At 40.3% G+C, this 24,834-nt stretch overlaps 2 protein-coding genes across 2 annotated transcripts in view; one reads left to right on the forward strand and one right to left on the reverse strand.

Annotated features, from left to right (window-relative positions):
- ACE2 (angiotensin converting enzyme 2) overlaps nt 1-12,987 on the forward strand; it is a 33,514-nt gene extending 20,527 nt beyond the window's left edge. Inside the window, exons 11-18 of the mRNA XM_067566145.1 lie at nt 810-908; nt 1,717-1,839; nt 2,153-2,325; nt 3,220-3,278; nt 8,855-8,955; nt 10,098-10,214; nt 11,454-11,648; nt 12,101-12,987. Coding sequence (XP_067422246.1) covers nt 810-908; nt 1,717-1,839; nt 2,153-2,325; nt 3,220-3,278; nt 8,855-8,955; nt 10,098-10,214; nt 11,454-11,648; nt 12,101-12,218 — 985 coding nt within the window. The 3' untranslated portion in view covers nt 12,219-12,987. The remainder of the gene's footprint in view (nt 1-809; nt 909-1,716; nt 1,840-2,152; nt 2,326-3,219; nt 3,279-8,854; nt 8,956-10,097; nt 10,215-11,453; nt 11,649-12,100) is intronic.
- Nucleotides 12,988-15,585: 2,598 nt separating this feature from the next.
- Nucleotides 15,586-24,834, reverse strand: part of BMX (BMX non-receptor tyrosine kinase) — a 37,112-nt gene continuing 27,863 nt past the window's right edge. The window contains exons 16-19 of the mRNA XM_067566110.1: nt 23,170-23,234; nt 22,470-22,588; nt 20,419-20,576; nt 15,586-19,558 (exon numbers count right to left, since the gene is read on the reverse strand). Coding sequence (XP_067422211.1) covers nt 19,484-19,558; nt 20,419-20,576; nt 22,470-22,588; nt 23,170-23,234 — 417 coding nt within the window. The 3' untranslated portion in view covers nt 15,586-19,483. The remainder of the gene's footprint in view (nt 19,559-20,418; nt 20,577-22,469; nt 22,589-23,169; nt 23,235-24,834) is intronic.

A 24,834-nucleotide genomic window follows, 5' to 3' on the forward strand; every position in this document is an offset into this window, starting at 1 on the left:
GGCCTGTACAGTCCTACAAGGCTCATTAGACGCTGAGGATGCCGCTGCCCACTCCATGACAACTGCTGTGATCATTAGGCGTACGTCATGGCTGCACCTCTTGGATTTTCCTAAAGAGGTACAAGCCACAGTGGAAGACTTACCCTTTGAGGGCCACAAACTATTCACGGAGTGTATTGACAGTTCCTTGCACTCCCTTCAAAACTCCTGAGCTACTCTCTGCTCTCTTAGCATTTACATGCCAGCACTGAAGAAACGTCTGGGGAAGTATCATCTCCTCCCACAATCGTGACCACTGCAGTAGACTCCTCAGTGGCACTATGACACCCAGCACCGAAAACAAAGGCCCCCTGTCAAACTTAGACAGCCCACTCCATAAGGGGCTACTTTTCATGCACTCCAAGTCAAGCAACAACTTTGAATGTGTGGTCATGGCCCTGAGAAGCCTCCCCCTTTTCCATCACATTTGTCCTAAAAAACCTCTGTTTCCCATGGTTAATTTTCAAGCAGCCAGAAAGTTATAGATTATGGTGAAATTTTCACTCATTTTCATTCGCTTCTTACATTTGAGCTGACGTTGGGATTAAATGTTTAGGTCCAGTAATCATAACTGTTCAGATGCACAGATCAAAAGCAGTTTAGGAGCCTCCTTTATTTCGCTTTGTTATGTCTGGATTTGGAAGGCAAGGGAGATGCCAGCAGTTATGACTCCTACAAACAGCCTCCACTGTGCAGAAAGGTCAGTATATATATTTTTTCTCAAGCTGTACTAATGGAAACGCCTCTATTTTTTTCTTCCCTCTCCACAGGCGAGAAATAGTGGGAGTGGTTGAACCACTGCCTCGTGATGAAACATACTGTGACCCTGCCGCTCTGTTCCATGTGGCCAATGATTACTCTTTCATAAGGTATCTTTATCATCATCATAATTTAACTCCTGTATGACAAACAGCTCCTTGCTAAACTACCTCATTTAGAGTGTTAATGCCCAATTCTTCTTTTGTTTAAGGTCCTGGCCTCAGATCTACTGAAGTCAATGGGAGTCTTTCCATTGACTTCAGTGGGCTTTGGATCAGACCTACCGACTAGTTTAAATTCGTAGGGCTGGATTCTCCTGCCATGCAGCGTGACTGGAGATGCCCAGTAGCAATTTCTTGCTGTACAGAGGAACTCTCGGCTGGTGTAATACTGGTGGAGATGGCTCTGTTGTCTCCTATGCCAGTTGCCTCCCCAACCCTCAGCGTCAGGGACAGGAGGGAGCACGTTAGAAGTCCTTCACTGGAGTCAGGTTCCTAAAGAACCAGTGGCACATGCCCCTGAAGGATCAGTAGCTAATACCAGTGACATAAATTAGGGCTGTCCCGGTGCAGCTGGGACTCAGGGAGCTGCAGCTGGTTCGCTGGGGCTCCTCCATCCACTTGATCCCAGCTGGAGTGGAGAATCAGGGTCACTTTAACCCCACTGACTCCAGATAAGGTCCAGTTGTAAAGGAGAGCACATCTTGACTCTTATGCTGTGTTTGATTTTGGCATTTGAACATTATCAAGATGTTTGGCCCAGTCTGTCATTAGTGTTTTGTCTTTCTCTCCACCCAGTGTCACCAGCAGAAATGGTAATCTAAATTGCAGTCCATTCCTAAGAGCAAGGATATTTGCTGCTCCAGAGTGAGCTGGATAACAAAATGTGTGGCTTTTGTTCTTTTTTCCTTTCTTTTAGATATTACACCAGGACCATTTATCAGTTCCAGTTTCAGGAGGCCCTGTGCAAGGCTGCTAACCATAAAGGTCCTCTTCACACATGTGACATTACTAATTCCACAGCAGCTGGTCACAAACTGCGGTAATAGAACACACAGTTTCTTATGTACAAGGAGTTAGAATACAACAGGGCCAAATTGATTCTTGGAGTAACACCACTTAAGTTATTGAAGCCAATGGGGTTACACCAGGGATAAACTTGGCTTGATATTAAAGTCCATTTCCTTAGCTAACTCCAGTGGATTTATGTGGACTCATACCCGCTGAGGATCTGACCCCTGTGGGTTGAGTCTCCCATCAATGAGACAGGAATATATTTGGATGAATATGAGTGCGCTCATATAATCTGTGCACAGATGGAGCCTAGCAATAATTTTTGATCCTTCCATACCCAGGGACATGCTTGCCTTAGGGAGATCAGAGCCCTGGACCAAGGCACTAGAAAATATAACAGGAGAAACGAAGATGAATGCAACACCCTTGCTCCACTACTTTGAACCTTTATATCAGTGGCTGATAAAGAACAATACGGGCAGAAGTGTCGGTTGGAACACATTCTGGACTCCATGTACGTAGTGGTTTTATATGCAATTCCCAATGCTTCATAATACTCACAACCTCTCTTCAATGCTTGCTCCTCTTCTCTGTCTGAAGATGTTGACTCCTGCAGTTGGGAGAGCAGGGCAAAGGTGACAGGCAACTCCTGTGGCCTTTGGACCCAGCAGTAAGAGTTTCTTATGCAAAACTACATTGACTTCATTACTCCCAAAGCTGGAGAGTCAGCATATACAGAGACCAAGATTGCCATCAACCACCCTGTCACAGCTTCCCCTGATTCCCAGAAATTGAGCACTGGGCCCTGATCATGAATTTATTGACAAAGGGCACTTTAACAGGCTTTTTTCCACTGGCAGTGCTAAAAACTCAGGGAGGATGAGCAGCTTGAAGAGAGAATAGTGGTTTTGGTTTGTAGGTACGGATCAGTTTCATCTCTTCACTTATAACCCTTGCTTGAGTCTACTGAGCATGTGTCACATCTGCGGGAACGGTGAGAACTCTTCTAGACTCTCTGTCATCAGAGCTGGTGCAGCGGTACGGCTCAGTGTGGGCAAGCCAGTTTGGAATGTTAAGTGTCATCTCCCCCTGGATCTCCATAGCTGGCCCTCAAAGAGGGTACCCAAGAAGAAGTGGGAGGAGTAGCAAAAGGCTTTGTTCAGCCCCGCATAACTGCATTAAATGCTGAACCACACCTTGAGACACACACCTGTAGCCACAGTCTATATGGGAGGATGCAGCATATCCTAGTGACTGAGTACAGTATTGTGGCTGATAACATTATTAGCCCGGGGAGGGTAAAACTATCAGTAAAACAAAATCACCCCCTTCATCTCACTTGCTATACAGTAGCTTTATAGAAATGACTTTGCAGTTCTGATGCAATGCTTCTTTCTTTTTAAATCAGATGATAGCAATTCAATCAAAGTGAGGATCAGTCTGAAATCAGCACTTGGGGACGATGCAGTGAGTAAAAGCAGATCAGTGATTTAATCCTGTTCCTATGTCGTGTTTTGCTTAAAAAACTCACAGCTCAACATGGAAATATATAGTTGAATCCTGCACAGGACGTATTTGATGCTCTCTGTTACAAACAATATGACAGCTCCTTCTAGCTATTTGTTTGCTGTAATCTTGCCAGGCACTGATAAACGCTGTTAAGCTCCCCTTACCTGCCTCCCTGCCCCCACTCCGGCCCAGGTGCCCAAATGTCTTTACTGTTATGTTTCTGGAGTGCAGCAGCTGGTAGGCAAAAGATGGCACTTGCCTCAACATCACGCTGGAGGACTGGTTCACTGCTAACTCAGCCCATCTGCCGAGGCTGGGCATTTGGTTGAGGATTTGCTCCTTATTCTAGACGTCGTTCTCCATGTTCCTATCAAAGGTGCAGTTCACAGATCCTTCCCTCCTGTGCACATTGTTGTTGCTTTCGAAGCATAAGCAACTTTCCAAGAAAAACTGCCTCTCCTTGTTGCTTATGTGTCCAAACACTCGAGTTTGAAATTCAGACCTAGGTATAGGAGCCTATTGGTCTAGGAAGGTCACACAGATGTGTTGTTATTTGTCATACAAACCCCCACTCTTTCAGTTTGGTCGCTCTCTTGTTTGCAAGCCCTAGTAAACTTTTTTGCTTCTTGTCCCCCTGAGTTGAGGTTGATGTCATTCACTGGTGATAGCAAAACCTTGAAAAGGCTCCATATTACAAGAAGTTCATTGGCCATTATAGTTAATGGTTAACTTAATGCCATTTTATGCCTGGCTTTTGCCATCATGTTCCTGTACTGTGCAATTGAAAGGCTATAAAACAATCTCTTTTATAGTACTTAATTTGAATGACTGTATGTTAGATACGGTCCAAAGCTACAAAACAACCACATTACAGAAACATTTCCCACTAAATACATTTCTGCTCCGACACTCATTCTACCCCGGCTGGACTCACAAGCAAATGATTCTGAAACCTTGTAATTCAGCCAGGGATCTTGGTACATGGGTTCGCTAGTGTGTAGGCATGCTGGGAAGATTCCTACATAGGACTTGCTGTAGCTCTCAGTGAGACGCATTCAGCAATACGCTTCAGCTGCTTTGTATTGCTCAGAAAACGAAAAGTTTAACTGTCTGGCGTCGCTGGGTTTACCGCAGGTTTGCATCACCAGAGCAGCACAAAATAGCTAGAGATTGTAGCAGTGAATCTGGCCCACTAGCTGCAGATCAGCAGCAGGCAAGAATGCTGGGGGGGGGGAAGGGCCTCTCTGATTCAGAAGTGAAGTAATGTACTTTTTTTGAATGACTGAATGAATGAAGGGACAAGTTCACAGTATCTTAAAAGCGCTTAGAAGTAGCACTAAGTACACAGCAGACTGCCTGTATTAGTCATCTCATGGTCACAGCTGGCAGAGTAGACATCCTGTAACAAGTCAGGAACTGACTGTGCAACGAAGACTGTGCAGTGTTAGCAGGGGAGTGACCCTGGGCCTAATCCTGTGCCCCGCAGTGTCAGTGACATGACTGGTTTATTTCCCTGAGCACAGCTTCAAGCCCCACGCTGATGCCTGGGTTAAATCTTTAGCCATCTCCCTTGTGCACAGCAGGGTCCAGTCCTGCAGCTGGTGTAATTTAGTGCAGCTCTGCTGAGGTCAGTGGAGCTACCATGTCTTACACTAACTGACAATCTGTCTCAATAGTTCTAGTAGCCTGAACAGCCTTAGGCTGAGCTGTTGTACAGTGTAAACGTGCGGCTCCTTCTCTCCTGACAAACCTGATTTCTGAATGCTTTCTAAATATGACAGCAGCTATATTGTCATACACTTGACAGACTGATGCTGGTAAAAGCCCAGGAAAGATTCAGGCATTCCCTTCCAGTTATGGAAATGTTACAGAGTTAATTGAGGCACAGTGGATTTAGGGGAAAAAAGTAACTGAGAATTTCACTGTCTGTTTACTACAGCTTATGTTAAAGAAGCAGCGTGCTTGGAACAGCACATATCATTTAAATCGATTGCACTAAGCATCTCATTTAGAATGCACTGACTTAGTCTCAGGTGACATTGATCAGGTAGAGAGACCTGCAGTTTTGTTCCAGCTGTGACTTTGCTTGAGTGATCTGAGAGAGCAAAAAATATTTAAAAGACAGCCATGACCAGCCTTTTCAAATTCACTATTATTTTCTGCCTAACTGTAGACAAAATATTTCATAAACCATTTAATATGAGGATCTGTCTCTTATTTTTGAAAATCTCCTTTTAAAATGTTAACCATAACTGCTCTGTCAGCATCTGCCATGTGATCACACCATAAAAAGCTGCAACTTAAACGTGCTCTTTGTTATGATCAGAAGCTTGTAGGCAAGTAAGTGCATTTTAAAATGGAAATTCCTTCCAGCAGTAGAGGCCAAACTTACATTTTCTTTTAAACAGCACATGAAATATTTGTTTGAACGTTAATGATGAATGAAAACAACATAAAATAGATTTTATAGAAACAAGATAGACAATTAAAAAGCCAAAGGAACCGATCAGGAAACGGCTTTTCCCTACTGTGAAAATTCACCCTGAAAACCAAAATTCTGAAATTTTTTGCAAAACAAAATGTTGAAAAATAATTTATTTTCAGACAATCAAATTGTTTTGTGTAGATAAATCTGAAATGTGGTATTTTTGATTTTGTCCCTTTTTTATTTTTAAAAATTTTTATATAAATAAAGTAAATTGCCAAACAAAAAGTCCCTTTGAATTAAAAATGGAACATTTTTGTTCTGAAAATGTCAAAACAGGACAGTTTGCCATTTTCAAAATGGTTTTAAAAAAATGTTCTAAATGAAATTTTGTTGAAATTGACATGATTTCATGGGATTAAAAAAAAAGATCAGCTTAGTTGAAACGGCATTTTGCAATGGAAAACTATTTCAGCAAAAAATTTCTGACCAGCTCTGCTACTAAATATGAAAAGCGATGGTTGTGGAATCAAACTCTGTTAATATAATGGGTTCTTCTGGGGGAAAAATAAATATTGTAGAGTATAAGGGAACAGGGGATGAAAAGAAAATTAGAAAAAAAGACTAACAGAGGCACAATAGACCGCAGTGGTCAGATACAGGAGACAACAATGCTAATGCCTATGAATGCTAAAGTGAAGGCACTGACATGTGTAGTATCAGCTAAATAAAGAATGTACAATATGCCAGTGCAAAGATAGCCCATACAGCTGTATCTTTCGTTAATGCTAAGGGCCAGATCCCAGGGTCCTGACATGGCATGCCCAATGCACTTCAGAAGAAGGTATTTGTGTGCAATAGTGGCTTTAAGCCACCTTTATTGTCCTGGGGGGTTGATCTATAACTCACTGAAGTCAATGCAAAGACTCCCATTGGCGTCAACAGGCTTTGGATCAGAACCGTGCCCCTCTGACTGCTAAGCACTGGGTCAGTCCCTGGATGTAATGTAGATTCAAGTGAATGGCACTACGCTACACTATATTCATGGAGGAACTGGTCTACAGATTGTGTCTGAGTTTAGAAGCATTTCCTTCTGTTCTAACTGTTCTACCATTCACCTCCACTGAGCTAGGCGGACGTACACCAGCTGCAGATGTGGCCCAATGCGTCCTCTTCTTATGAAATTCACTGCAGCAGGAGATCAGAGGGTTAAAAACTGTAGGTGGGTTTTTATAGTAGCTATTATATAAGGGGTATCTAGAGTTTTATACCATGCCCATAAGCCTCATATCAAGGCTGGATAATATTACCAATAACAAGATTTATGGGCATGCATGCTAAGATATAAGTGTAATCAAAACTCTGGCTTCAAGGTATAAATTGATTGCTACAGAGGTCAAAAATGAACTTTCCTTCCACGTACTGCATTGCACAATTGCTTAGGGTGCAGTCTCAGTTATTGTTGGGTTTCCCCAACTGCACAGGTAGGGGCATCTGCCAGAGATGAGCTGTTTAACACCACTTTCTGTTTCTGCGTGCCGTTGGAGTTGACATCTGGCTATCCTGTAGTTTACTATGAAGCAACACATATGCTCTGCAGTTTTTGCATTGTTTGTCTGTTCTTGAGCACAAAAATCATTAAATAAGCTATGCAGAAATATTGCTACAAAGAATTCTTAACAAGAAAATCCAAGGGCAAAAACAACTTGGCCTCCTAGTAAATGACTTGTTATATATAAAATTACATGCTAGAGACCAGTGTCTAAATCATAAAGTCCTGACCCAGACAAAACTCCCAGTGACTCCAGTGGAAATACTTCTGGGTAAGAAATCCATGAGAACTAGGATTTGGCCTTTGGGTTATTAACTCTTTTTGTTTTAAACAAAAAAGATCTTTTCAGCTATTGTGGGTGAACCCTTGTGTTGAAATGGGATAGCTATTCCTGGTGCTCGTTGTGGGATTCAGCCCTGAAACAAAATAGCCTTATGTGACAAATAACCTAAAATGGCAGAACCTCAAATAACTGACAGCACCTTAAAAGATGGTCAACTTCAGAGGGACAGAATCATCTAGTGGACTAGGTATGGGGCTGGAATCCAGCAACTCCTTCGTTCTGGACTTAGGCTCAGCACTTGACTCACTTAGGGTATGTTTATACCAAGATAAAAAATCTGCGGCATCAAATCTCAGAGCCTGGGTCAGCTGACTCAGCCTTGCAGGGCTTGGGCTGCAGGCTAAAAGTTGCAGTGTAGACATTCGGGGTTGGGCTGGAGTCCGGACTCCGATACACTCCCCTGTCACAGAGTCTCGGAACCTGGTCTCCAACCCAAGCCCAAATGTCTTCACTGCAGTTTGACCGTGGCCAACCGCGGCCATGCTGTGGGTCTTTTGTCGCAGTGTAGACGTACCCTCAGTGACCTTATTCCAGGCACTTCCTGTATGTGTGTCTCATTTTCCCCATTTGTAAAATGAGGCTCATAGCACTGACCTACCTTGAAGGGAGAGGTGAGGATTAATCCGATCTTTGTAAGTCACTTTGAACATGTAAAGTACCTTTGTAACGAAGGTAAGTGGTGAGTCAAGACTTCCACTAACTTCTGTTCATTTTGTTACCTCATTCTCCCACAATGTTTGTCCATCTGTCATGTGCTGCCTGGTAAAATGTCTGTGAGCTTCATGGGGTAGGAAATGTCTTCTTTGTTACCTTCTGTCCAGCTCACAGCCCAATGGGGCCCTGAGCCGTGACTGGGGTTTGATCCAAGTCAACACATTTCATTTTACATTTAATTATTTTTTTTTAAAATAAATAAAACGGAATGAAATTATAAAATGAAAAGTTGTTTAGAAAATATTAAAATGAAAACAAAAATTTGGATGGGGGAGGGTATAGTTTGCAACCAAAACAATTCAGCAGATTCAGCACAAATTTGCAAAATGTTTTGGTGCACCTGAATCCGCAATTTTTAGCCAAAAAACTGCCTAGCTGTAAATATAAATACTATAATTACTACTACTACTGAAGCAGTATTTTAAAAGTAATTTCTTAATGCAGAGTAATTTTCAGTATAATTATAATGTCTATTGAAGATCTCTTTTTTATATTTATAGTACAAATGGGATGAAAATGAATTATATTTGTTCAAGTCTTCGATTGCCTATGCCATGAGGAAGTATTTCTCAGAGGTCAAGAACCAGACAATTACCTTCCAGTGAGTTATTTTGTTTGACAACACATGCTGTGCGCATACTGCTTTTTGTTCAGCAGGGATATGTACTGATGGAAGTAATTGTGATTTCTGTGTAATATAGCTGGAGGAGGTGTGGCGGGTTCATACTAAAGGACATGGGGGCATTGGCAGGTCATAATAGACGAGCTACTTGCTTTGCTGCATGCTGTTTTATTTTCAGAACTTTTGACAGAAAGAAAAATATCACCTGTGCAATAGTTAGATGATATTTTATTTTTAAGTGAGGTAGGAAGATGCAGTTTACCACTTATTAGTGGGGAGATTTTGTCTTGAGAACTGATGTCCAAATGCTAACTGGGGAATAGAGCTATGATTGCCAGAGAAAAGAGCAATAGAGAGACCTTCCCAAAAAATTCAGTTAAAAATAAAAATGAAATTATATAAAATTCTAGGCAATAATACACTTATCATATACATGATGCTGAATATCAAAGGGATTCTGGACACATGAAAGGTGAGCTAATTGATTTGAATGAGTTGAAAAGTCACCCGTGATAAACAAATACTACCCTAATCTAATTTATTTAAAAAATATACAGTCCTTACTAACATAGGCTATGAACAGAAATAGATTTTTGTACCAGAAAAAAGCATCTTTCTTGCTAGGTCTCTTTGAATGATTTTTAGATAGCCTCAGAAAATCATCCAGAGAAACCTATCTACCTAATATATGTGATCACATAAATAGCACATCAATCACCATTATGTCTATGCTCTCATCTCAGCAGGGCCTAGATGCAACCAAATGCTCATTTTTATTCTCTAGTTCAAAGTGCAAGAAACTGAGCTGAATTTTGCCACAAACATGTGAGGGCAACCCCTTTTTTCTGGGCTTGGCCAGCTGCTTTAAGGGATTATGCCAGTGGGTGTTTCAATCCTGGGGCAATGCATCTGTATCTAGAATTACACAGGAACACAAAACTGAAAGCTCAAGCGGAGACAACAATACTCTTTCAAACAAGGGACCCCAAATTGTGCTGCTAGGAGTTGTTTGTAGATATTTGGATGCAAGATAATCATTCATGTGATTTTTTATTTTGGGGTATCTCTTTAATCATCTTTAATCATGAAAAAACTTGTTTTATATATATATTTCTCATCAGGAGCACGGATATCCTCATACGGGATGTAACACAAAGAATCTCCTTCTATTTTACTGTCAGCATGCCTGGTAATGTCTCTGATGTTGTTCCCAAAACTGAAGTGGAAACAGCCATCAGGTGAAATTTTGCACTTCAAGGAAATAACATGAAAGAGGAATGAAGGGGATATAAATACTCAAATGACTGAGGGAGGTGTTATAAGAAAGTGTGAGCCACAACTAAAATAAGGAAAAATTAGGATGAAAGAAATTGTCATATCAAAAAAGTTCAATAGCCAATCTAATCTGATGTAGCTTTCAAAGCAGCCAATATAAGATGACACAGAAAAGTTGTAAAACTCCTCGAAAACATCACATTGTACTGTACTGTGCCATAGAGAAGGAACTTTTCTCCAACCCCAGCTGGTGACTAGTTTATGCTTTTAATTTGAAGATAGATGGCCCATGTAATTTTACCCTAACTAGTGTAAGTTTAGGTGCTATTTTTTAGCAAGACCTTCAGTATGATATGTTAGAAAGAAAGCCAGGTGTGGGAGACTGTGCAGAAGAGAAGAGATCAAGCATGGAGAGTTAGATTTGTGATACCAACACAAAGATGATAAATTAAGCTGTCTGAACATTAAGATTGTGGATAACAGATAGAGAGAAAAGAAGAGGGGACAAAGGATAAATTCCTGAGGGACTGGTTGGGGAGAAGAAAAAAACAAAGGAAGTGCTGAATGAGCAGTTGGAAAGATTGGAAAACTAGGAGAGAATATGGCCTATTGCAAACATTGTCAAAAGCAGCAGAAAGATCAAGGAAGATCAAGATGCAGAAAAGTACCTTAGACATGGCCAGGAAAAGGCCACTGGAGACTTTGGTGAGAGCACTTTTGGTGGAGTGAAGACAAAATGCAGATTTAAGGGGATTCAAGAGGAAACAGAGAAGGGGAAGTCAAGGCTGTGGTTGTATGCTGGACACTCAAGGAACTTAGAGGTAAAGGGAAGGAGGGAGATAAGATGCAAGTAGACAGTGAAGTCAAAGGGTTTCTTGTCTTGTTTTGGTTTGGCTATTAGGACTTGGGATACTATTGTGTACAGTATTAAATCTGACTATGTCACTTCTAGTTACTACAGAAATTCAGGCTTTCGGTTACTGTCTTTGTAGCAGGTGCCAACTTGGCATGTCTTGCTGCTGTATACCTGCTGTATCATGCCAGGAAGAAAAATAGTTTATCACTGCAGTAATGAAGCTGAATCTTCCAGCAAAAAAGTTCAATGGAAGTTTAGAATACCTAGAGGATTATAAAGAATCCAAAAATATTTGATTTGTTTGTGTTTAATGTATTCATCTGTTTGATTGTGCTCTTGATGGCAGAATGTCTCGGGGACGAATCAATGAGGCTTTCAAACTGGATGACAACACTCTGGAGTTTGAGGGTATTCTTCCAACGCTGGCACCACCTTATGAACCAGCTGTCACCGTCTGGCTAATAGTGTTTGGGGTGGTCATAGGCGCAGTTGTGGTTGGAATCGTTGTCTTGATCATCACGGGGCAGAGAGACAAAAGAAAGTAAGAAATATTGTAAATAATATATGCAAGCCGGGGGAAGCTGGGAAACTTAGATGACAACAAACGTTATTGAAACTGCTTCTAAGATGGGTTTTCAAGAAGCCTAAATTAGTGTTCTAAGCTGCCCTAATGCACTGGAGCAGCTGATCTATAATGTGATTGGCATGTCTTTTTTTCATATGAGTTGTCTGAACCATAGTTTTGATCTGAAACCAATACAGCAAAGACTGGATCATTGTCTTGCATTTACTTGTGTCAATGGGACTTCTCTAAGATGCCATATGATGTGCCTCCTCCTGTTCCCACTGAAGTCAATAAGCCCAGTATAATTCATTTTGGTAAAATGATTCACATTAAATGCAGTATTTTTTTTACAATAGTCTCTTGTTAGAAGCCAAAAGAACTTGATCAAAGCAGAGGCTCATCTTCCTTTATATTCTTTTTGCTTGTAGGAGAATGAAATCAGGCGGAAATGAATTAGTACGAACCAACCCTATCAACCCTGAGCCTGAGGATGGAGAAGTCAATCCGGCTTTCATACGACATGAAGAGCTCCAAACATCATTTTAGAAAATAATGTGGATTCTCTATTTAAGTTTTTGTTTTCATTTTAGCTTTAACAACAATGCATTGAAAAGGCCAAAATAATTCAGCTGTCATTAAACGTTATGGGTTCTGATATTTTCAAGCAGCTGCTCATGTGCAGCCGAAGGCAAGTCAAAGACCTGTTTGCCATCTCTGTATTCAATACGTGATGTACAGCTATGCAAGGGGTACATAGTGTGTGGCCTTTTTATGAAATATATTTATCATATCGCACTGCCACTCATGCTGCTGTTTATCAACCAACTATTTGCAATGTCTCTGTGTTTCCTTTATATTCTATATCCAAAGGATTTTAACTTAGCTGTTTCTAGACCAAGAGCAGATACATAAGCAGAAATGAAAAAGAAAGTGCTTCCTCCTGATGACGATGAAGCTGTTCAACAGGAAGAAGGCAAATCAGAACCTATCAGGAGCGTGAGCTGAAGAGAGACCTATTAGTCAGTGGGCAAACACTGAGCATCTGAGGAACCTCAGCTTTGGAGGACTCAGTTTAAAATGACATGAGTTTTTTCACCTTCAAAGTACCCGACTCCGTGCTAAATCCAAAAGAGAAATGGAAAGAAGACAAAGAGGAACTTGGACTTTGTTAAAATGTTGTGGCACATGTAATTTGCCCAGTTGATTGGCCTGGCAAGTATGGTGTTGAGACCAAACAGCAAATGTCCTCCCCCCAAAATAGCTTTTTGGGTTATGCTTCCAGCTGAAAAGGAAATTTTATAAACTGTGTTTTGGAATAAACTACTCCAATATCAAATGATCAGAACTTGAATTCTAATTAAAAATATTTCAGCACTGGTACCATTAGTGGACACCTCACCAGTGGGTAGCAGTTAGGTCATCATAATCTTATAAGCAGCTATCTTCTTCTTCTTCTTAACAACGTATGCACAATGTGCCTCAGATGGCATGTGACCAGGGGTCATCACTGAATTTGGCCCTCTGGTTGGATCATTAGCTTCTCCGGCCCAGCCTGGATTGGGTACTGACGGGAAGTGTGACGTGAATGCTGACCAATGCTTCTCCCCCATAAGCAGCTTTTATTTGCACTTATGGTTTCTGACTTACCTTATTTCTCTTATTTAATAGTTCATAAACTTTAAGGTCAGAAGGGATCATCATGATCATCTAGTCTGATCTCCTCCTGCACAATGCAGGACACAAAACCTGACCCACCCATTCCTATAATAGACCCCTAACCTCTGGCTGAGTTACTGAAGTCCTCAAATCATTGTTTAAACACTCAGTTGTTGGATTTTTTAAATAATATTTCTGACTTCAGTATAGAACAGGAGCTCTCTGACTGATGGTTGTGAGGCAGATGAACTGGGAACATCCTGGTGATTTATTTTTTTGTATGAACCATTCCAGATCTCTAGATTGTACAGAAAATAAAACATGCTTTCTCTACCGGCACTAATGGTTTAATCCCCACGTGAAATGGGTCATTCATCTATTTCAGTGGTTGTCAACCTTTTTTCATTTGCAGACCCCTAAACATTTTTGAATGGAGGTGTGGACCACTTTGGAAATTTTAGACAAAGTCTAAACCCTCAGGGGTCTGATCTATTTCATGTACAAACAAATCTGTAATAGTCATTAACTCACTGAAAAACCCATATAAAAATACATGAAATTCTTTCCTAATAATCTTATTTTTCTTTGTAAACAATGGCTTTAGTTTCCATAGTGATGACATGCGACCTAAATAGGCGGAGAACTGGGCCAAGTGACTGTGAATGAGAGGAGTGGTGTTTCACGAGACCCTCTTTCTGTTATGACTATTATAAACATACATTTGAGAATTCCCAAATTAGCTAAGTATCACACTGATAGAGTAAAGATGATGTAAAAGAAGAGGAATCCCTGACCAGAAAGGTAATGGGAGAAAGGGTGAAAGCAGGAGAAGAAATTAGATCTTACTGGAAGCATGACTGTTCCAGTTTAGGCCCTAATTCTGTAAGTACTGATGCACATTTTAAGATTTGCAAGACTTACTATTTAGCTATGAACTTCAACTTAACCATGTCTCTAAATGGAGACATCCACATGGATTGAGAGCAAAGTTGAGGTCCCATGTACAAAGCAAGCTGGAACCATGCTTTCATTGTGTCTCAACAAGTTAGGCTGTCAAACTAGCCTCACCAGCTCTCCCCTTTATTAACATTTTAACCAAGCTAAAGTAACAAACTAATTCATACACAACTATAAAGCAAAGGGGACTGATCAGTTTTATGTTTGTATTGATGAAGAGCCAGATCCTCCCTAGCACAGCTCACCATAACTTTATTATAATCATGGAGCTATGACAATTTTAACAGCAGCTAAGGATTTGAATCAGAATGTTTAGCATGAGATTTTGAAAAATGGGTGCTGACAATTGGGCTCCTAAGTCCATATTTAGGCTCCTAAATAAGTTACCTGATTCTCAAAGATACAGTGGATTTCAGTGGGAGTTTCTGAGTTTCTCCACACTTTTGAAAATCTGGTCATTTAATGTAGGGACCTTAACCTGGATTTAGGAGCCTATTTTAGGCACCCATTTTTGAAAATCCTGGCCTATGGCACTACTGCAATTGATCTGTGCTGTCTGAAGGAAGCCAGCTTAATGGAGAAGGTAAATCATGACTTCTTGGACCTCCCCCCAAGGGTTTTTGCATTATACAGTCCAGAAGGAAATCTTCAACTCTCCAGAGAATGGCTTGGGAAGAGAATCATCTGATGTAGCCATTAGGGCTAGTTTTTTATGTTAGCAGGGCAGAAAAACTACGTACATTATGTGCCTAGTGTGCAGGCTGGAACAAATTATCTTGGCATCAGCAGTTGATCACAAAGGTAGAAAAGAGAATGTTATTCTAGTAGTAACATTATTTTTAAAATTAATTATATACCATTCTAATTATATTATTTATGGTAGTGCCAAAAATGCTTAATCATGATTGGGCCCTATTATGCTAGGTGGTGAAGAACACATACAGTCCCTACAGCTAGTATTTAAGATGACTTTACTGTATTAAACACTGAATCAACAGTGAAAACCAAACCATAAAGTGGCATTCATGGTGGACACACAGGCAGAGTGTTTTGGGGAAAGAGCTATACAGACACAAGGACAGACCATGACAATGCAGACTGACAAAGGTTAGAGATAAGAGGTAAAAAGTATTCATGGCCTGGTTTTGCCTTATATTCAAAGAAGATATTGCACATGTTGGTACTGGACACTTAGTGATCAGTGTGGATACCAGTGAGACACAGTACGCCCAATTTGCAGATCAATATGGTTTAATGTGCAGGGTTTTCTATAGATATACTAGTTGAATACAAAGCCTAAAATTAACCACAATATATCATACTCACTAAGCCTGGAGAGCTAAGCAGTTACTCAGAAGGCTGTATACAGGAACGGCTTTCTTCAGGGGCCCCACCAGGGAGTCAGTGGATCCTCTGGTCCAACCGGCAGCACTTCCCACGGAGTCAGGTGTTGATGGAGCGCCCCCCTTTGTCTAAGTAGTAACTTCTTATACCCTTCCATAAACAGCTTTCACCTAATTATCTCTCAACTCATTATCACATATACTAATTACGTACATTGGGTTTTCACCCTTTACTACATTCCATTCTCACCATGATAATTGGGGTCATCAAAACAACATCTGGTGATAGGAAGGGCGGTGTAAAAATATGCCCCTTGGCAATGAAAAAGTTCATTCAAGGATAACTTGCAGTTCCCATCACTGTTATCTAAGTGCAGCTGCAAGGATACATGTTGTGTATTTTGTCTTGTTATGTGCCGCGGTGTGCAGAAACTGAGACATCTGCAAGATTACTCAGTAGTCCTATTCATCTCTGCCCACTGGAAGATGTCATGCTACAGGGGTCAGAATAGCCAAGCAAGCAACTGAAGCTATGCTAGGCCTGTAAGACAGCGGTCAGGCAACTCAAATTGTACTGGGCCTCCAACAGCACATACTTCTTAATGCACTGAAATAAATAATGCATCTGTTTCGAACACCTCACTTTCAGAAGACCTAGGCTTGACAAACTTTGCATCCATAATTGGAGATAATATGGAAACATTCAGTTACTGTTATTTTTCTCCATATGGCAAGAATTATTCATAAAAATGGCGTGCACAAAGTATGCAAACTGACTGGCTAATGATGATTTCACTCTGTGTAATCATGAGATCATACAATTATATTATCCAAACATTATAATAAACATTTTGTAAGCACAAACACACACTTGAGGATGTGACAGTCTGGGGTGCACAGATATTAACACAATGAACACAATATAAGAACCTGACTAGACTAGACTAGAATAGTGTCATGACTAGCAGCCTTCATCTTTGAGCAGTCTCATAACTTAGTACATGAAGCATACAAATACAGCTTACCAGCCTGAGCTGCTTTGCCCTATGTCCTACCAGCATGATGTTAAATAGATGGGGGTGTAATATATCTTCTTGCAGCTATGTAAGAGAATCAAGTCAAATAAGGGAGAGTGCAGAAAAGCGCTAAAAGTGGCTGTTCCCTGCTTCGGTCCCATATAAATTAATGGGAATTTTCCATTGAGTTGGAACCAGGATTTGGCCTATAATCTGGTAGACTTTGACTTGTTCTAATAATGAAATCATAGAACAGGAACTATTTTTTCTATTTTATTAATGTTTCTGTGAACCAGCATACTATACTCAGTTAAAACGTTGCCTCTAGTTATATGTCATTCATTCAGCTGACAGAATGGCTTGCTATAAAAACAAAACTGTGCACACACACACCCATGTGCATGCACATGCACACATACAACTCACGTCATATAATTTGAGTATATTTCATATTTAATAGAGAAGCGTGACAGCTACTAGTGCTAGGTTCTGAATTCTCCTTTTGACAGCTGTGTGTTTTGCATCTTCCCACCCTCCTGTATAACTTGTTCTATATTTCACTTGAACCACCAAACAAATTTTATGCAAAAAGGAAAACAACTAAGCACATTGTGTCCTTCATGCTGTAACGCCACAAAAATGGCATGCAATAATTCAATCGACAATGCAAAAGAAGAGCTGTGGGCTACAAATAACACAGTCTCAGCACCTGTCCATAATTTGCAGCTAAAACAAAAGTATTCAGTTTAGATTTAAAGTCCCAAATGGTTCATCTAGACACAGGCAGTCTCATTACATGGAAGTTCAGGAACAGTTGCTTACCACAAAATTCTGGTAACTAGATTCTTGTGCATTGAGTTGTGTGATGTTTGCATTCTGATGTGACGTTACAACATAGTGACACAAAGTCACAGGATTCTGTTACAGATATCAGCCAAATCAACTTTGCAATGCTCCATTTTGGTTTGTCAGATTCCAACAAATAATGTTGCCTCATGCAGGTTTGGTGATTCCTCCAAAGTACCTAATGTCCTAATTAAAGCCTCATCTGAACATGATCAGTTTCAGAGAGAAGTGGCTACTATGTCTAAATCATAAAAGCTGATGCTAACAAGAGAAAGATCAACACCAAAGACATATGGAAAAAGTTCACAGATGGCGCTTTCATGTACTCGGCTTCAAAATTATTAAAGCAATTTTATAAAGCCATCTGAAATGTAACTGAAAACAAGAGAAAGGTCTGCAAGGAAGGATCAATTAAAATCAGCCATTACCATCCTTCTTAAGCAACATTTCCCATTCTGTATCAGCCATTACAGGGAAAAAAATGCTAGAAATGCTATGCAAACATTACTGGCCAGTTCATAATATGTCAGACAGGATTTTTTATAAATGAACATCATTTTCTCTAACATGCCTCTTTACCACTGCACTCCAGTTGCCAAAGCATCCCCAGAATTAATATTTCAGTCTTTCCTGTACAAGGTTTTCATGTAAAGGCTGACTGTTCAAAATAAATCATTCTGCTAAGCGTGTTTTTTCTACTCCTTGAAAAATAACAGCAACGTGGAAAGACAAACACCGGAAGAGTCGAATACACAGAATTAAATGTACTATTCCCTCTACCGAGCCATAATTATTACTATTATGGCAACTTCCACTGACAAACTTTTTATTTAAAAAAGGTGAATTAAAAAACTATGACTCAAACACTATTAAGAATTTTTCAACGTGCATATAAAAGAAAATAGGCCAAATTTACAAACCTGGGTGCTTAAGGGTAGACTCCTAAATCTATATTTAAGCACTTACATAGAGGTGGCCAAATTTTCAGAGGTGCTGAGTGATGCCAGCTCCCATTGAAGGCAGTGGGAGCTACAGATGCTTAGCACCTTTGAAAATTAGGTACCTTTTATTTAAGTGTCCAAATATGGATTTAGAGCCAAATTTCAAGCACTCCGATTTGAAATTTTTGGTCATACTATTGTATGAATAATGTTTCAAACAGTGATGTCTTCTTCAGGTGTCTTGCCTTTCAGAGCAGATACTGATGTTTCAATATACCAATTTGTTAAGGATCATGGAATTCCAGATAGGAATAGTTTTGCATTATCAGGGATTAAGTAGAAAATAAGAACATATCACTGCCAACAGTAGCCCCATAGTTGAATTTCAAACATCACACAGATCTAGTTTAGAATGGACAATGAATGAAGCCTATGTCACTAGGGCCTAATCCAATATGTACAAGCAATGGAAAGTCTCCTACTGGCCTCAGGGGAACTGGATCAGGCCCTAGTGACCAAACTGATCTACTGTTTCACTGGCAATAGCATCCACATTATTGAAGTTAACTCTAATGCCACTGGAGTTGCAGCCACTTGCACCTAATATGAATTTGACCCAGAATACTAATCTCAGGTTTATATAACAGAAAATACCCTGGGATGTGATATGCTAGTGAGAAAATCTATTAGGCTGATATTGCCTACATTTACATTTTCCAAATGAAGATAAAAATACCCTGTTGTGATCTGAAAAACCAAAAAACAAACCTTGAAAGAGTTTACATTAGTACTGGACATTTCACTTTTGTGAAGTGTTATACGGGTCATACAAACAACATCAATGATATACTCCTACACTCTTTTTTCAGACACTACCAACATCACAAGAGCTTTCGTCTTTAATCTATGTTGTCAAAGTGCTGCGAGTTACAAGACAATGAAAAATCAGAGCAATACGGCTGGCTAGAGTCAGCCAGATTTCAGAATTCACACACAAAGTAAACAGGTGATATGTCAACCAATATTCAAAGCTACACAATGAGGACTTGTCTTCAAGGCTTGTCCTCTTCTCGGAGTGGCTCAATAAGTGTTAGGAGGTGTTGAAACGTGGGGCGCTTTTCTGGTAGCTGAATGAAAACAAAAAACAACTTATATGGTTACTTAACACTGAAAATATAACCTATAATTACTGTAACACACGTTCATTTTTCTTAGCTCCAACATGCAGAACTATGGAGAGGTAGTGGCATTTAGGTGGTAAAGCAATTCACATTCTGATATCACTGTCCGTTTTAAATCTTTCTTCTATTGCTGAAGCTTTCTGATTATCTCTTGTTCTTTCTCTTATACATTTTTGTTCAAGTAGAACTTATTTTTGTCATGTTTGGCATGAGTTGTATAAAAGCTAACAATCACCATCTTACAGTAGCACTTGTGCCAGACAGCTTCTAGCCACTCAACAAGGGAGATATCACAGTTTAAAGACAGAACAGTTTAAAGAAGAAGAACAATAAATTGGGAATTTTTTTTGTACTAGAATCACTGTAGGGCAGACATCAATCTTTAAGAGGAACTTAAATATGGATACAGAATAATCAATGTTTGACCTACAAACCTTGACAGCGGCTCTTGTATTTAGAATTGCAGGCATACAGACAATACGATGAATCACTCAGACTCTAAATCCGTCATCTACTTTGAGGCATATTTTAAATTAATCTTCATAAGTGAATGATAAACCTCCCTCAAAGGGAAATTCAGCTAGTTCTCCTTCATGCTTTATTTTCCATACTTTGTCCTCTTATGAATTATGATCCCTTCCTCTGGTGTACTGTTGTAGAGTGCTTTATGGAAGTTAGTTTCTCTCTACAATTGATGTTCTTTAACAGAAACAGTTTCCTGTATTGATTTTTTTTCAGCTGACCGTCATGAATCCCACCAATTATTTTAGATAACTTCTCCAACTCATATGGACCAATGTACATACCTCATGCCAGCAGCTGTACATTAACTGGTAGATGGTATCTGAGGCCAGTTGTGGTCGGTAAAGCCGATATCCCTGAGAAACCTTCTCAATCACTTGCATATTATCATAAAGGTCATAGGGTTGCTTTCCCAACGTGAACACCTCCCACATTAAGATCCCTGCAGAAATGTCCGGTGTTGAAAGACAAGAAATTTGACAGAAAACCATTCCAGATCACGACACTTAAGCAATACTCATCTAACAGAATGGTAACAACAGGTGAGACTTCTAGCAAAAAATGTTTTTCTAGTAAATTTAGGGGGATAATTTGTATCCACAGTATGATGATTGGTATTCGTGTTAGTGATCCTGTGCTCAGTTGCAGACAACATGCTGTTGTAGTGATAGGTGAAGTTGAATGATACAGATGTTTGATGGGGTTGGTCAGTGATAATGCCCAAGCCATGACAATCTAAAAATTGTCCTATGTCAACATTACAAAATAATACAGAATAAGTAGTAAAGGCATTTTGTAGATGATTTTCTCATGCGATTTTGCAGATGTTTTTAGGAAACTGGGACATTTAGTCCTTTAATGTCAGAAGATTTAAATAAGATTCTGAAAGGGTTTACAGTGGTTATATGCCTTTCGTACTTGTCTATAAAAACTGCCAGCTCTAGAAACCCTCTAGACATCAGTTAGTACCTGATATTTTGAGACAATTTTGCAAAAAAAAATCTTTTTAGGGTAATTAAACCTACGTGAAACTCATGCCAATTACAAAGTGAAAAAAATTAGTATTTTATTGTTTCTTTGTTACGTATAATATTGACCACAAAGATTTTTTTCAAAAGCATTTTTTTTCTGAATTTTTTTTTACATCAGAATTAGTAGGCCTTGACTACTCTGCTTCTGCTTCAGGAATCTTTTGAAGACTGGAGAATTGTAATGGGATAGAAATAGCATAACAGAATGAAACCTGGATGCCAGCTTTCCCTGGAGTTTCTCCTAGAATACCTAAAAATCAACATCACTTCTGTTCAGGATTCAGCTATTGGAAAATGACTATCGCTCCTGTTCTTTAGCCCTCCAAAGAATCATCAGGCAAAAACAGGGCAACAAAGAAATGATGGGCCTGATTCGCCTCTTGCTTACAGCGGATCAATGGATCACTGTGAAACTGCTATGAATGAGAAGAGAATCATGCCCTGTATTTCTAGGGTGAAATACTGTCTCCACAGAAGTCAATGTCAGAATTGTCACTGACGTCACTGGAGTCAGGATTTTGCCAACAATGTAAAAGCAAGCTGGAAAAACTATGATTTACAAAAAGAAATGATGATGTCATCAGTATGCTTTATAAGAAAGTAATATGGGGAACAAGCAAAACATTTTCTGTATTGCAATCTTTCTTTAATGGGATAGGGTGACTAGCTGGGGACAAAACTGAGAAGAAAAAGAACTTGGAAAAACCTCTCTTCTACCTTGTTCACCACAGCTCAGTTTTACGTTGCCACGAGAAGAGCAGCTGTTTGAACTCTTCTGGCTGGAGCCAGGTTTGCGTCATGTTCTAAGTTCTGGCAAGAAGCTAGCCCGGCACATGTAACCCATGCTGAGACAATGTGCAGTGCGATCCCACTCTAGTGGCTAGGCTTGGGGTTTATGAGTCTGCTACAAGTTTGGAGCTAACTAAACAGGTCTTTTAGCTCAGGCAGTAGAGGCTTGCGCTTTTAGAGCCAGAGGTCTCAGGTACAGTCTCTGCTCCAGCGACTCGCCCCTGGGCATTGCAGTGCACACGTACTGCACAACATATGGGTAGTGGGCCAAATTTTATGTCTGCGCACCCACAAAGAAGCCATTAAGGTTACAGCAGTTTGGTCTATTTTTTTGTGCATTGCACTATTAAGCAGAATAAGTGTGGGACATAGGAAATACCTATCTCAGACTTTTGCACGGTGGTTGTTAAAGTCTGTCAGTGATTCTTTTAGCTTTTGAAATATACAGTCAAGAAATATTGCATTTTGCTAGCTTATTAAGCATCTACAATATGAAAAGTCAAATCCATACGTACCAAAGGCCCATACATCCGACTTGCTACTAAACTTGGTATAATGAAAAACTTCTGGCGCTGACCACTTCACTGGAAACTTCGTTCCTAATGAGCTTACATACAGGTCATCCAGAACATACCTGCAAGGCAAGAGCCAGTCATCAGGCTGTGACAAACGTATAGTGAAATACTGCTTACTGCTTCTTCCTGGAGAGCGCCTCAAGAACTCTCCAGCAAGCCTCTGAACAAAGCCTGGACAGAAACCCAGGTCTCCAGAGGTGACCTGATAGAAACTGTAATCTCAAGCTACAGAGGCAGGTCACTGCCATCCAGTTACCAACGGTTTTCTTTTCATGTCATCACTAGAGGGAACAGAAACCTCAAATCACGTGAATCTCTCACAGAGGGGGTATTATAAAAACTCTCTTGCACACAGAGAATATTGTTGAGATTTCTTTGACAAGCATGAATTAGTGATGTGCATGCATTACATTTGCCCTCTAACCTTTAGAGATGCCAGGAGTCTCCACCTTCTGTTTCTCATCTCACTGAAAGCCCCAGAATGGGTTAGAATCATTAACTCAATGGAGCTAAAGAGAACTATATAGCCCCTGTGGTTTAACTGTTGGCTTTTTGGCAGCACTGGCTGACTAAAACCAATAGCCCATTGATGATTGGCATTATTGTACTACAGTGGTTGAAGGTTCAGGCTGTAGCTTACCTTGCCATTCCAAAGTCAGACACCTTCACAGTAAGATCACTATCAACCAAGCAATTCCTAGCAGCCTTTAGTGGGAAAACAAGAAAATAGACTGAGTGGCCAAAATCCAAGTGAAATAAGAGTTTGGTTATTTTCTGATAGTATTTCCGTCTTGATAGTACTTTCATTGTAAGGGTCTATGGGCTAGAGCCTGGGTCAGCTGATGGTCCCATAATGTCACCAGGAGACCATGCACAGCTACAGTCAGTGGACACCGTGGAGAGTAGGTACTGCAGGAAGTACCACCCAAGTACCTGCAGCTCTCTGATTGGCCAAGTGCTCCTACTTAACCCCAGGGGTTGCCCCAGGAAGTTGTCTGGGTAACCGCACAGATTTTGACCTGCTCTGACTTCAGACTTTTTCTTATCTCCTGATCTCTTATCCCAGCCTGCCTCCTGATTCCAGCCTGGTACGACTTCTGACTTCCGCTCTCTGACCTCGGCCTGACTTTGACCTCAATTTTTGCTTACTGAACCTGACTCTTGCGATTCATCAAACTCCTGCTCAGTGAATACTGTTCCTCACCTGCAGACCCCAGCCCAAAAGTGACCACTAGGCAAGACTGCCTACGCCCTGGTCACTTATATCCATGAAGTTCTTTGGTTAAAAAAATGATGCACTATGTTTAATTTCTAACAATAATAATACCTAACTCCTCTACAGCACTTGTCATCCATAGATCTTGAAGTGCTTTACAAAGGAGGTCAGTATCATTATCTCCATTCTGCAGATAGGCAAACTGAGGCACAGGGAGGGGTGGTCACCCAGCAAACCAACGACAGAGCCAAGAATTGAATGGAAGTGTCCTGGGTCCCGGACCAGTGTTCCAGCCACTAGGTTACACCACATCAAAAGTTGCTAGTGCATCAAAAGCAAGAACACACTTATGATAGGAGAATGCTAACTTGGTTATTTACTGTGCATTATAAGGAGAAAGGAATATTGAGAGAGAATTTAAGCAGTATGGGTAATGAATAGGCCAGTAAGAGCCCAGTTTCACACAGACTTATTTATGTGAGCATTTACCTAAGGCCATCATCTCTGCCCAGAGGGTTATTAGAATCATAGAATCATAGAAGATTAGGGTCAGAAGGGAACTCAAGAGGTTATTAATCCCAGGGATATGGTTTGCACCTCCTAAAGCCAAGTTTTGTTTTTATTCTTGGTTCTCTATGGTTTGTAACAATCAGTACCAGATTTTTAGAAATTGCTTTTATATTTATCACTTGAATTTTGTGCAGATAAACTGCTCAGCATCCTGGACTTCTGATCTGAATGTACAAACTGGTTAGTTACATGTCCAGTTACTTGATTCGTGTGCACAAATAAGTAATTGCAAACACTAAAACAAATATTTAAAATGATGTTTGGAGATGCTGGGCTGAGGCCCCTTTGAAAATGTAGCTCTCTACATATTGTAGATTCTCACATGTTTTCCAATGGCTACAGCTGGAACACACAATGTCATTAGTGAGTTTGGAACATGAGTCCCCAGGAGCTAGGGGGAGTTCTCTTTCACTGATCTCATGCAATAACCAATCTGAGTCTGCCAGAAGCCATCTGCCAGTGTTCTTGAACACCCACTCCTGCACAAACTGTGGGCCTGGAGATTCAGGTCCTAATTCT

The sequence above is a fragment of the Emydura macquarii genome, unplaced genomic scaffold (genome assembly GCF_026122565.2).
Source record: "Emydura macquarii macquarii isolate MOO-44397 ecotype Brisbane River unplaced genomic scaffold, CSIRO-AGI_Emac_v2 contig_2734, whole genome shotgun sequence".
In the NCBI taxonomy this organism is placed as follows: Eukaryota; Metazoa; Chordata; order Testudines; family Chelidae; genus Emydura; species Emydura macquarii.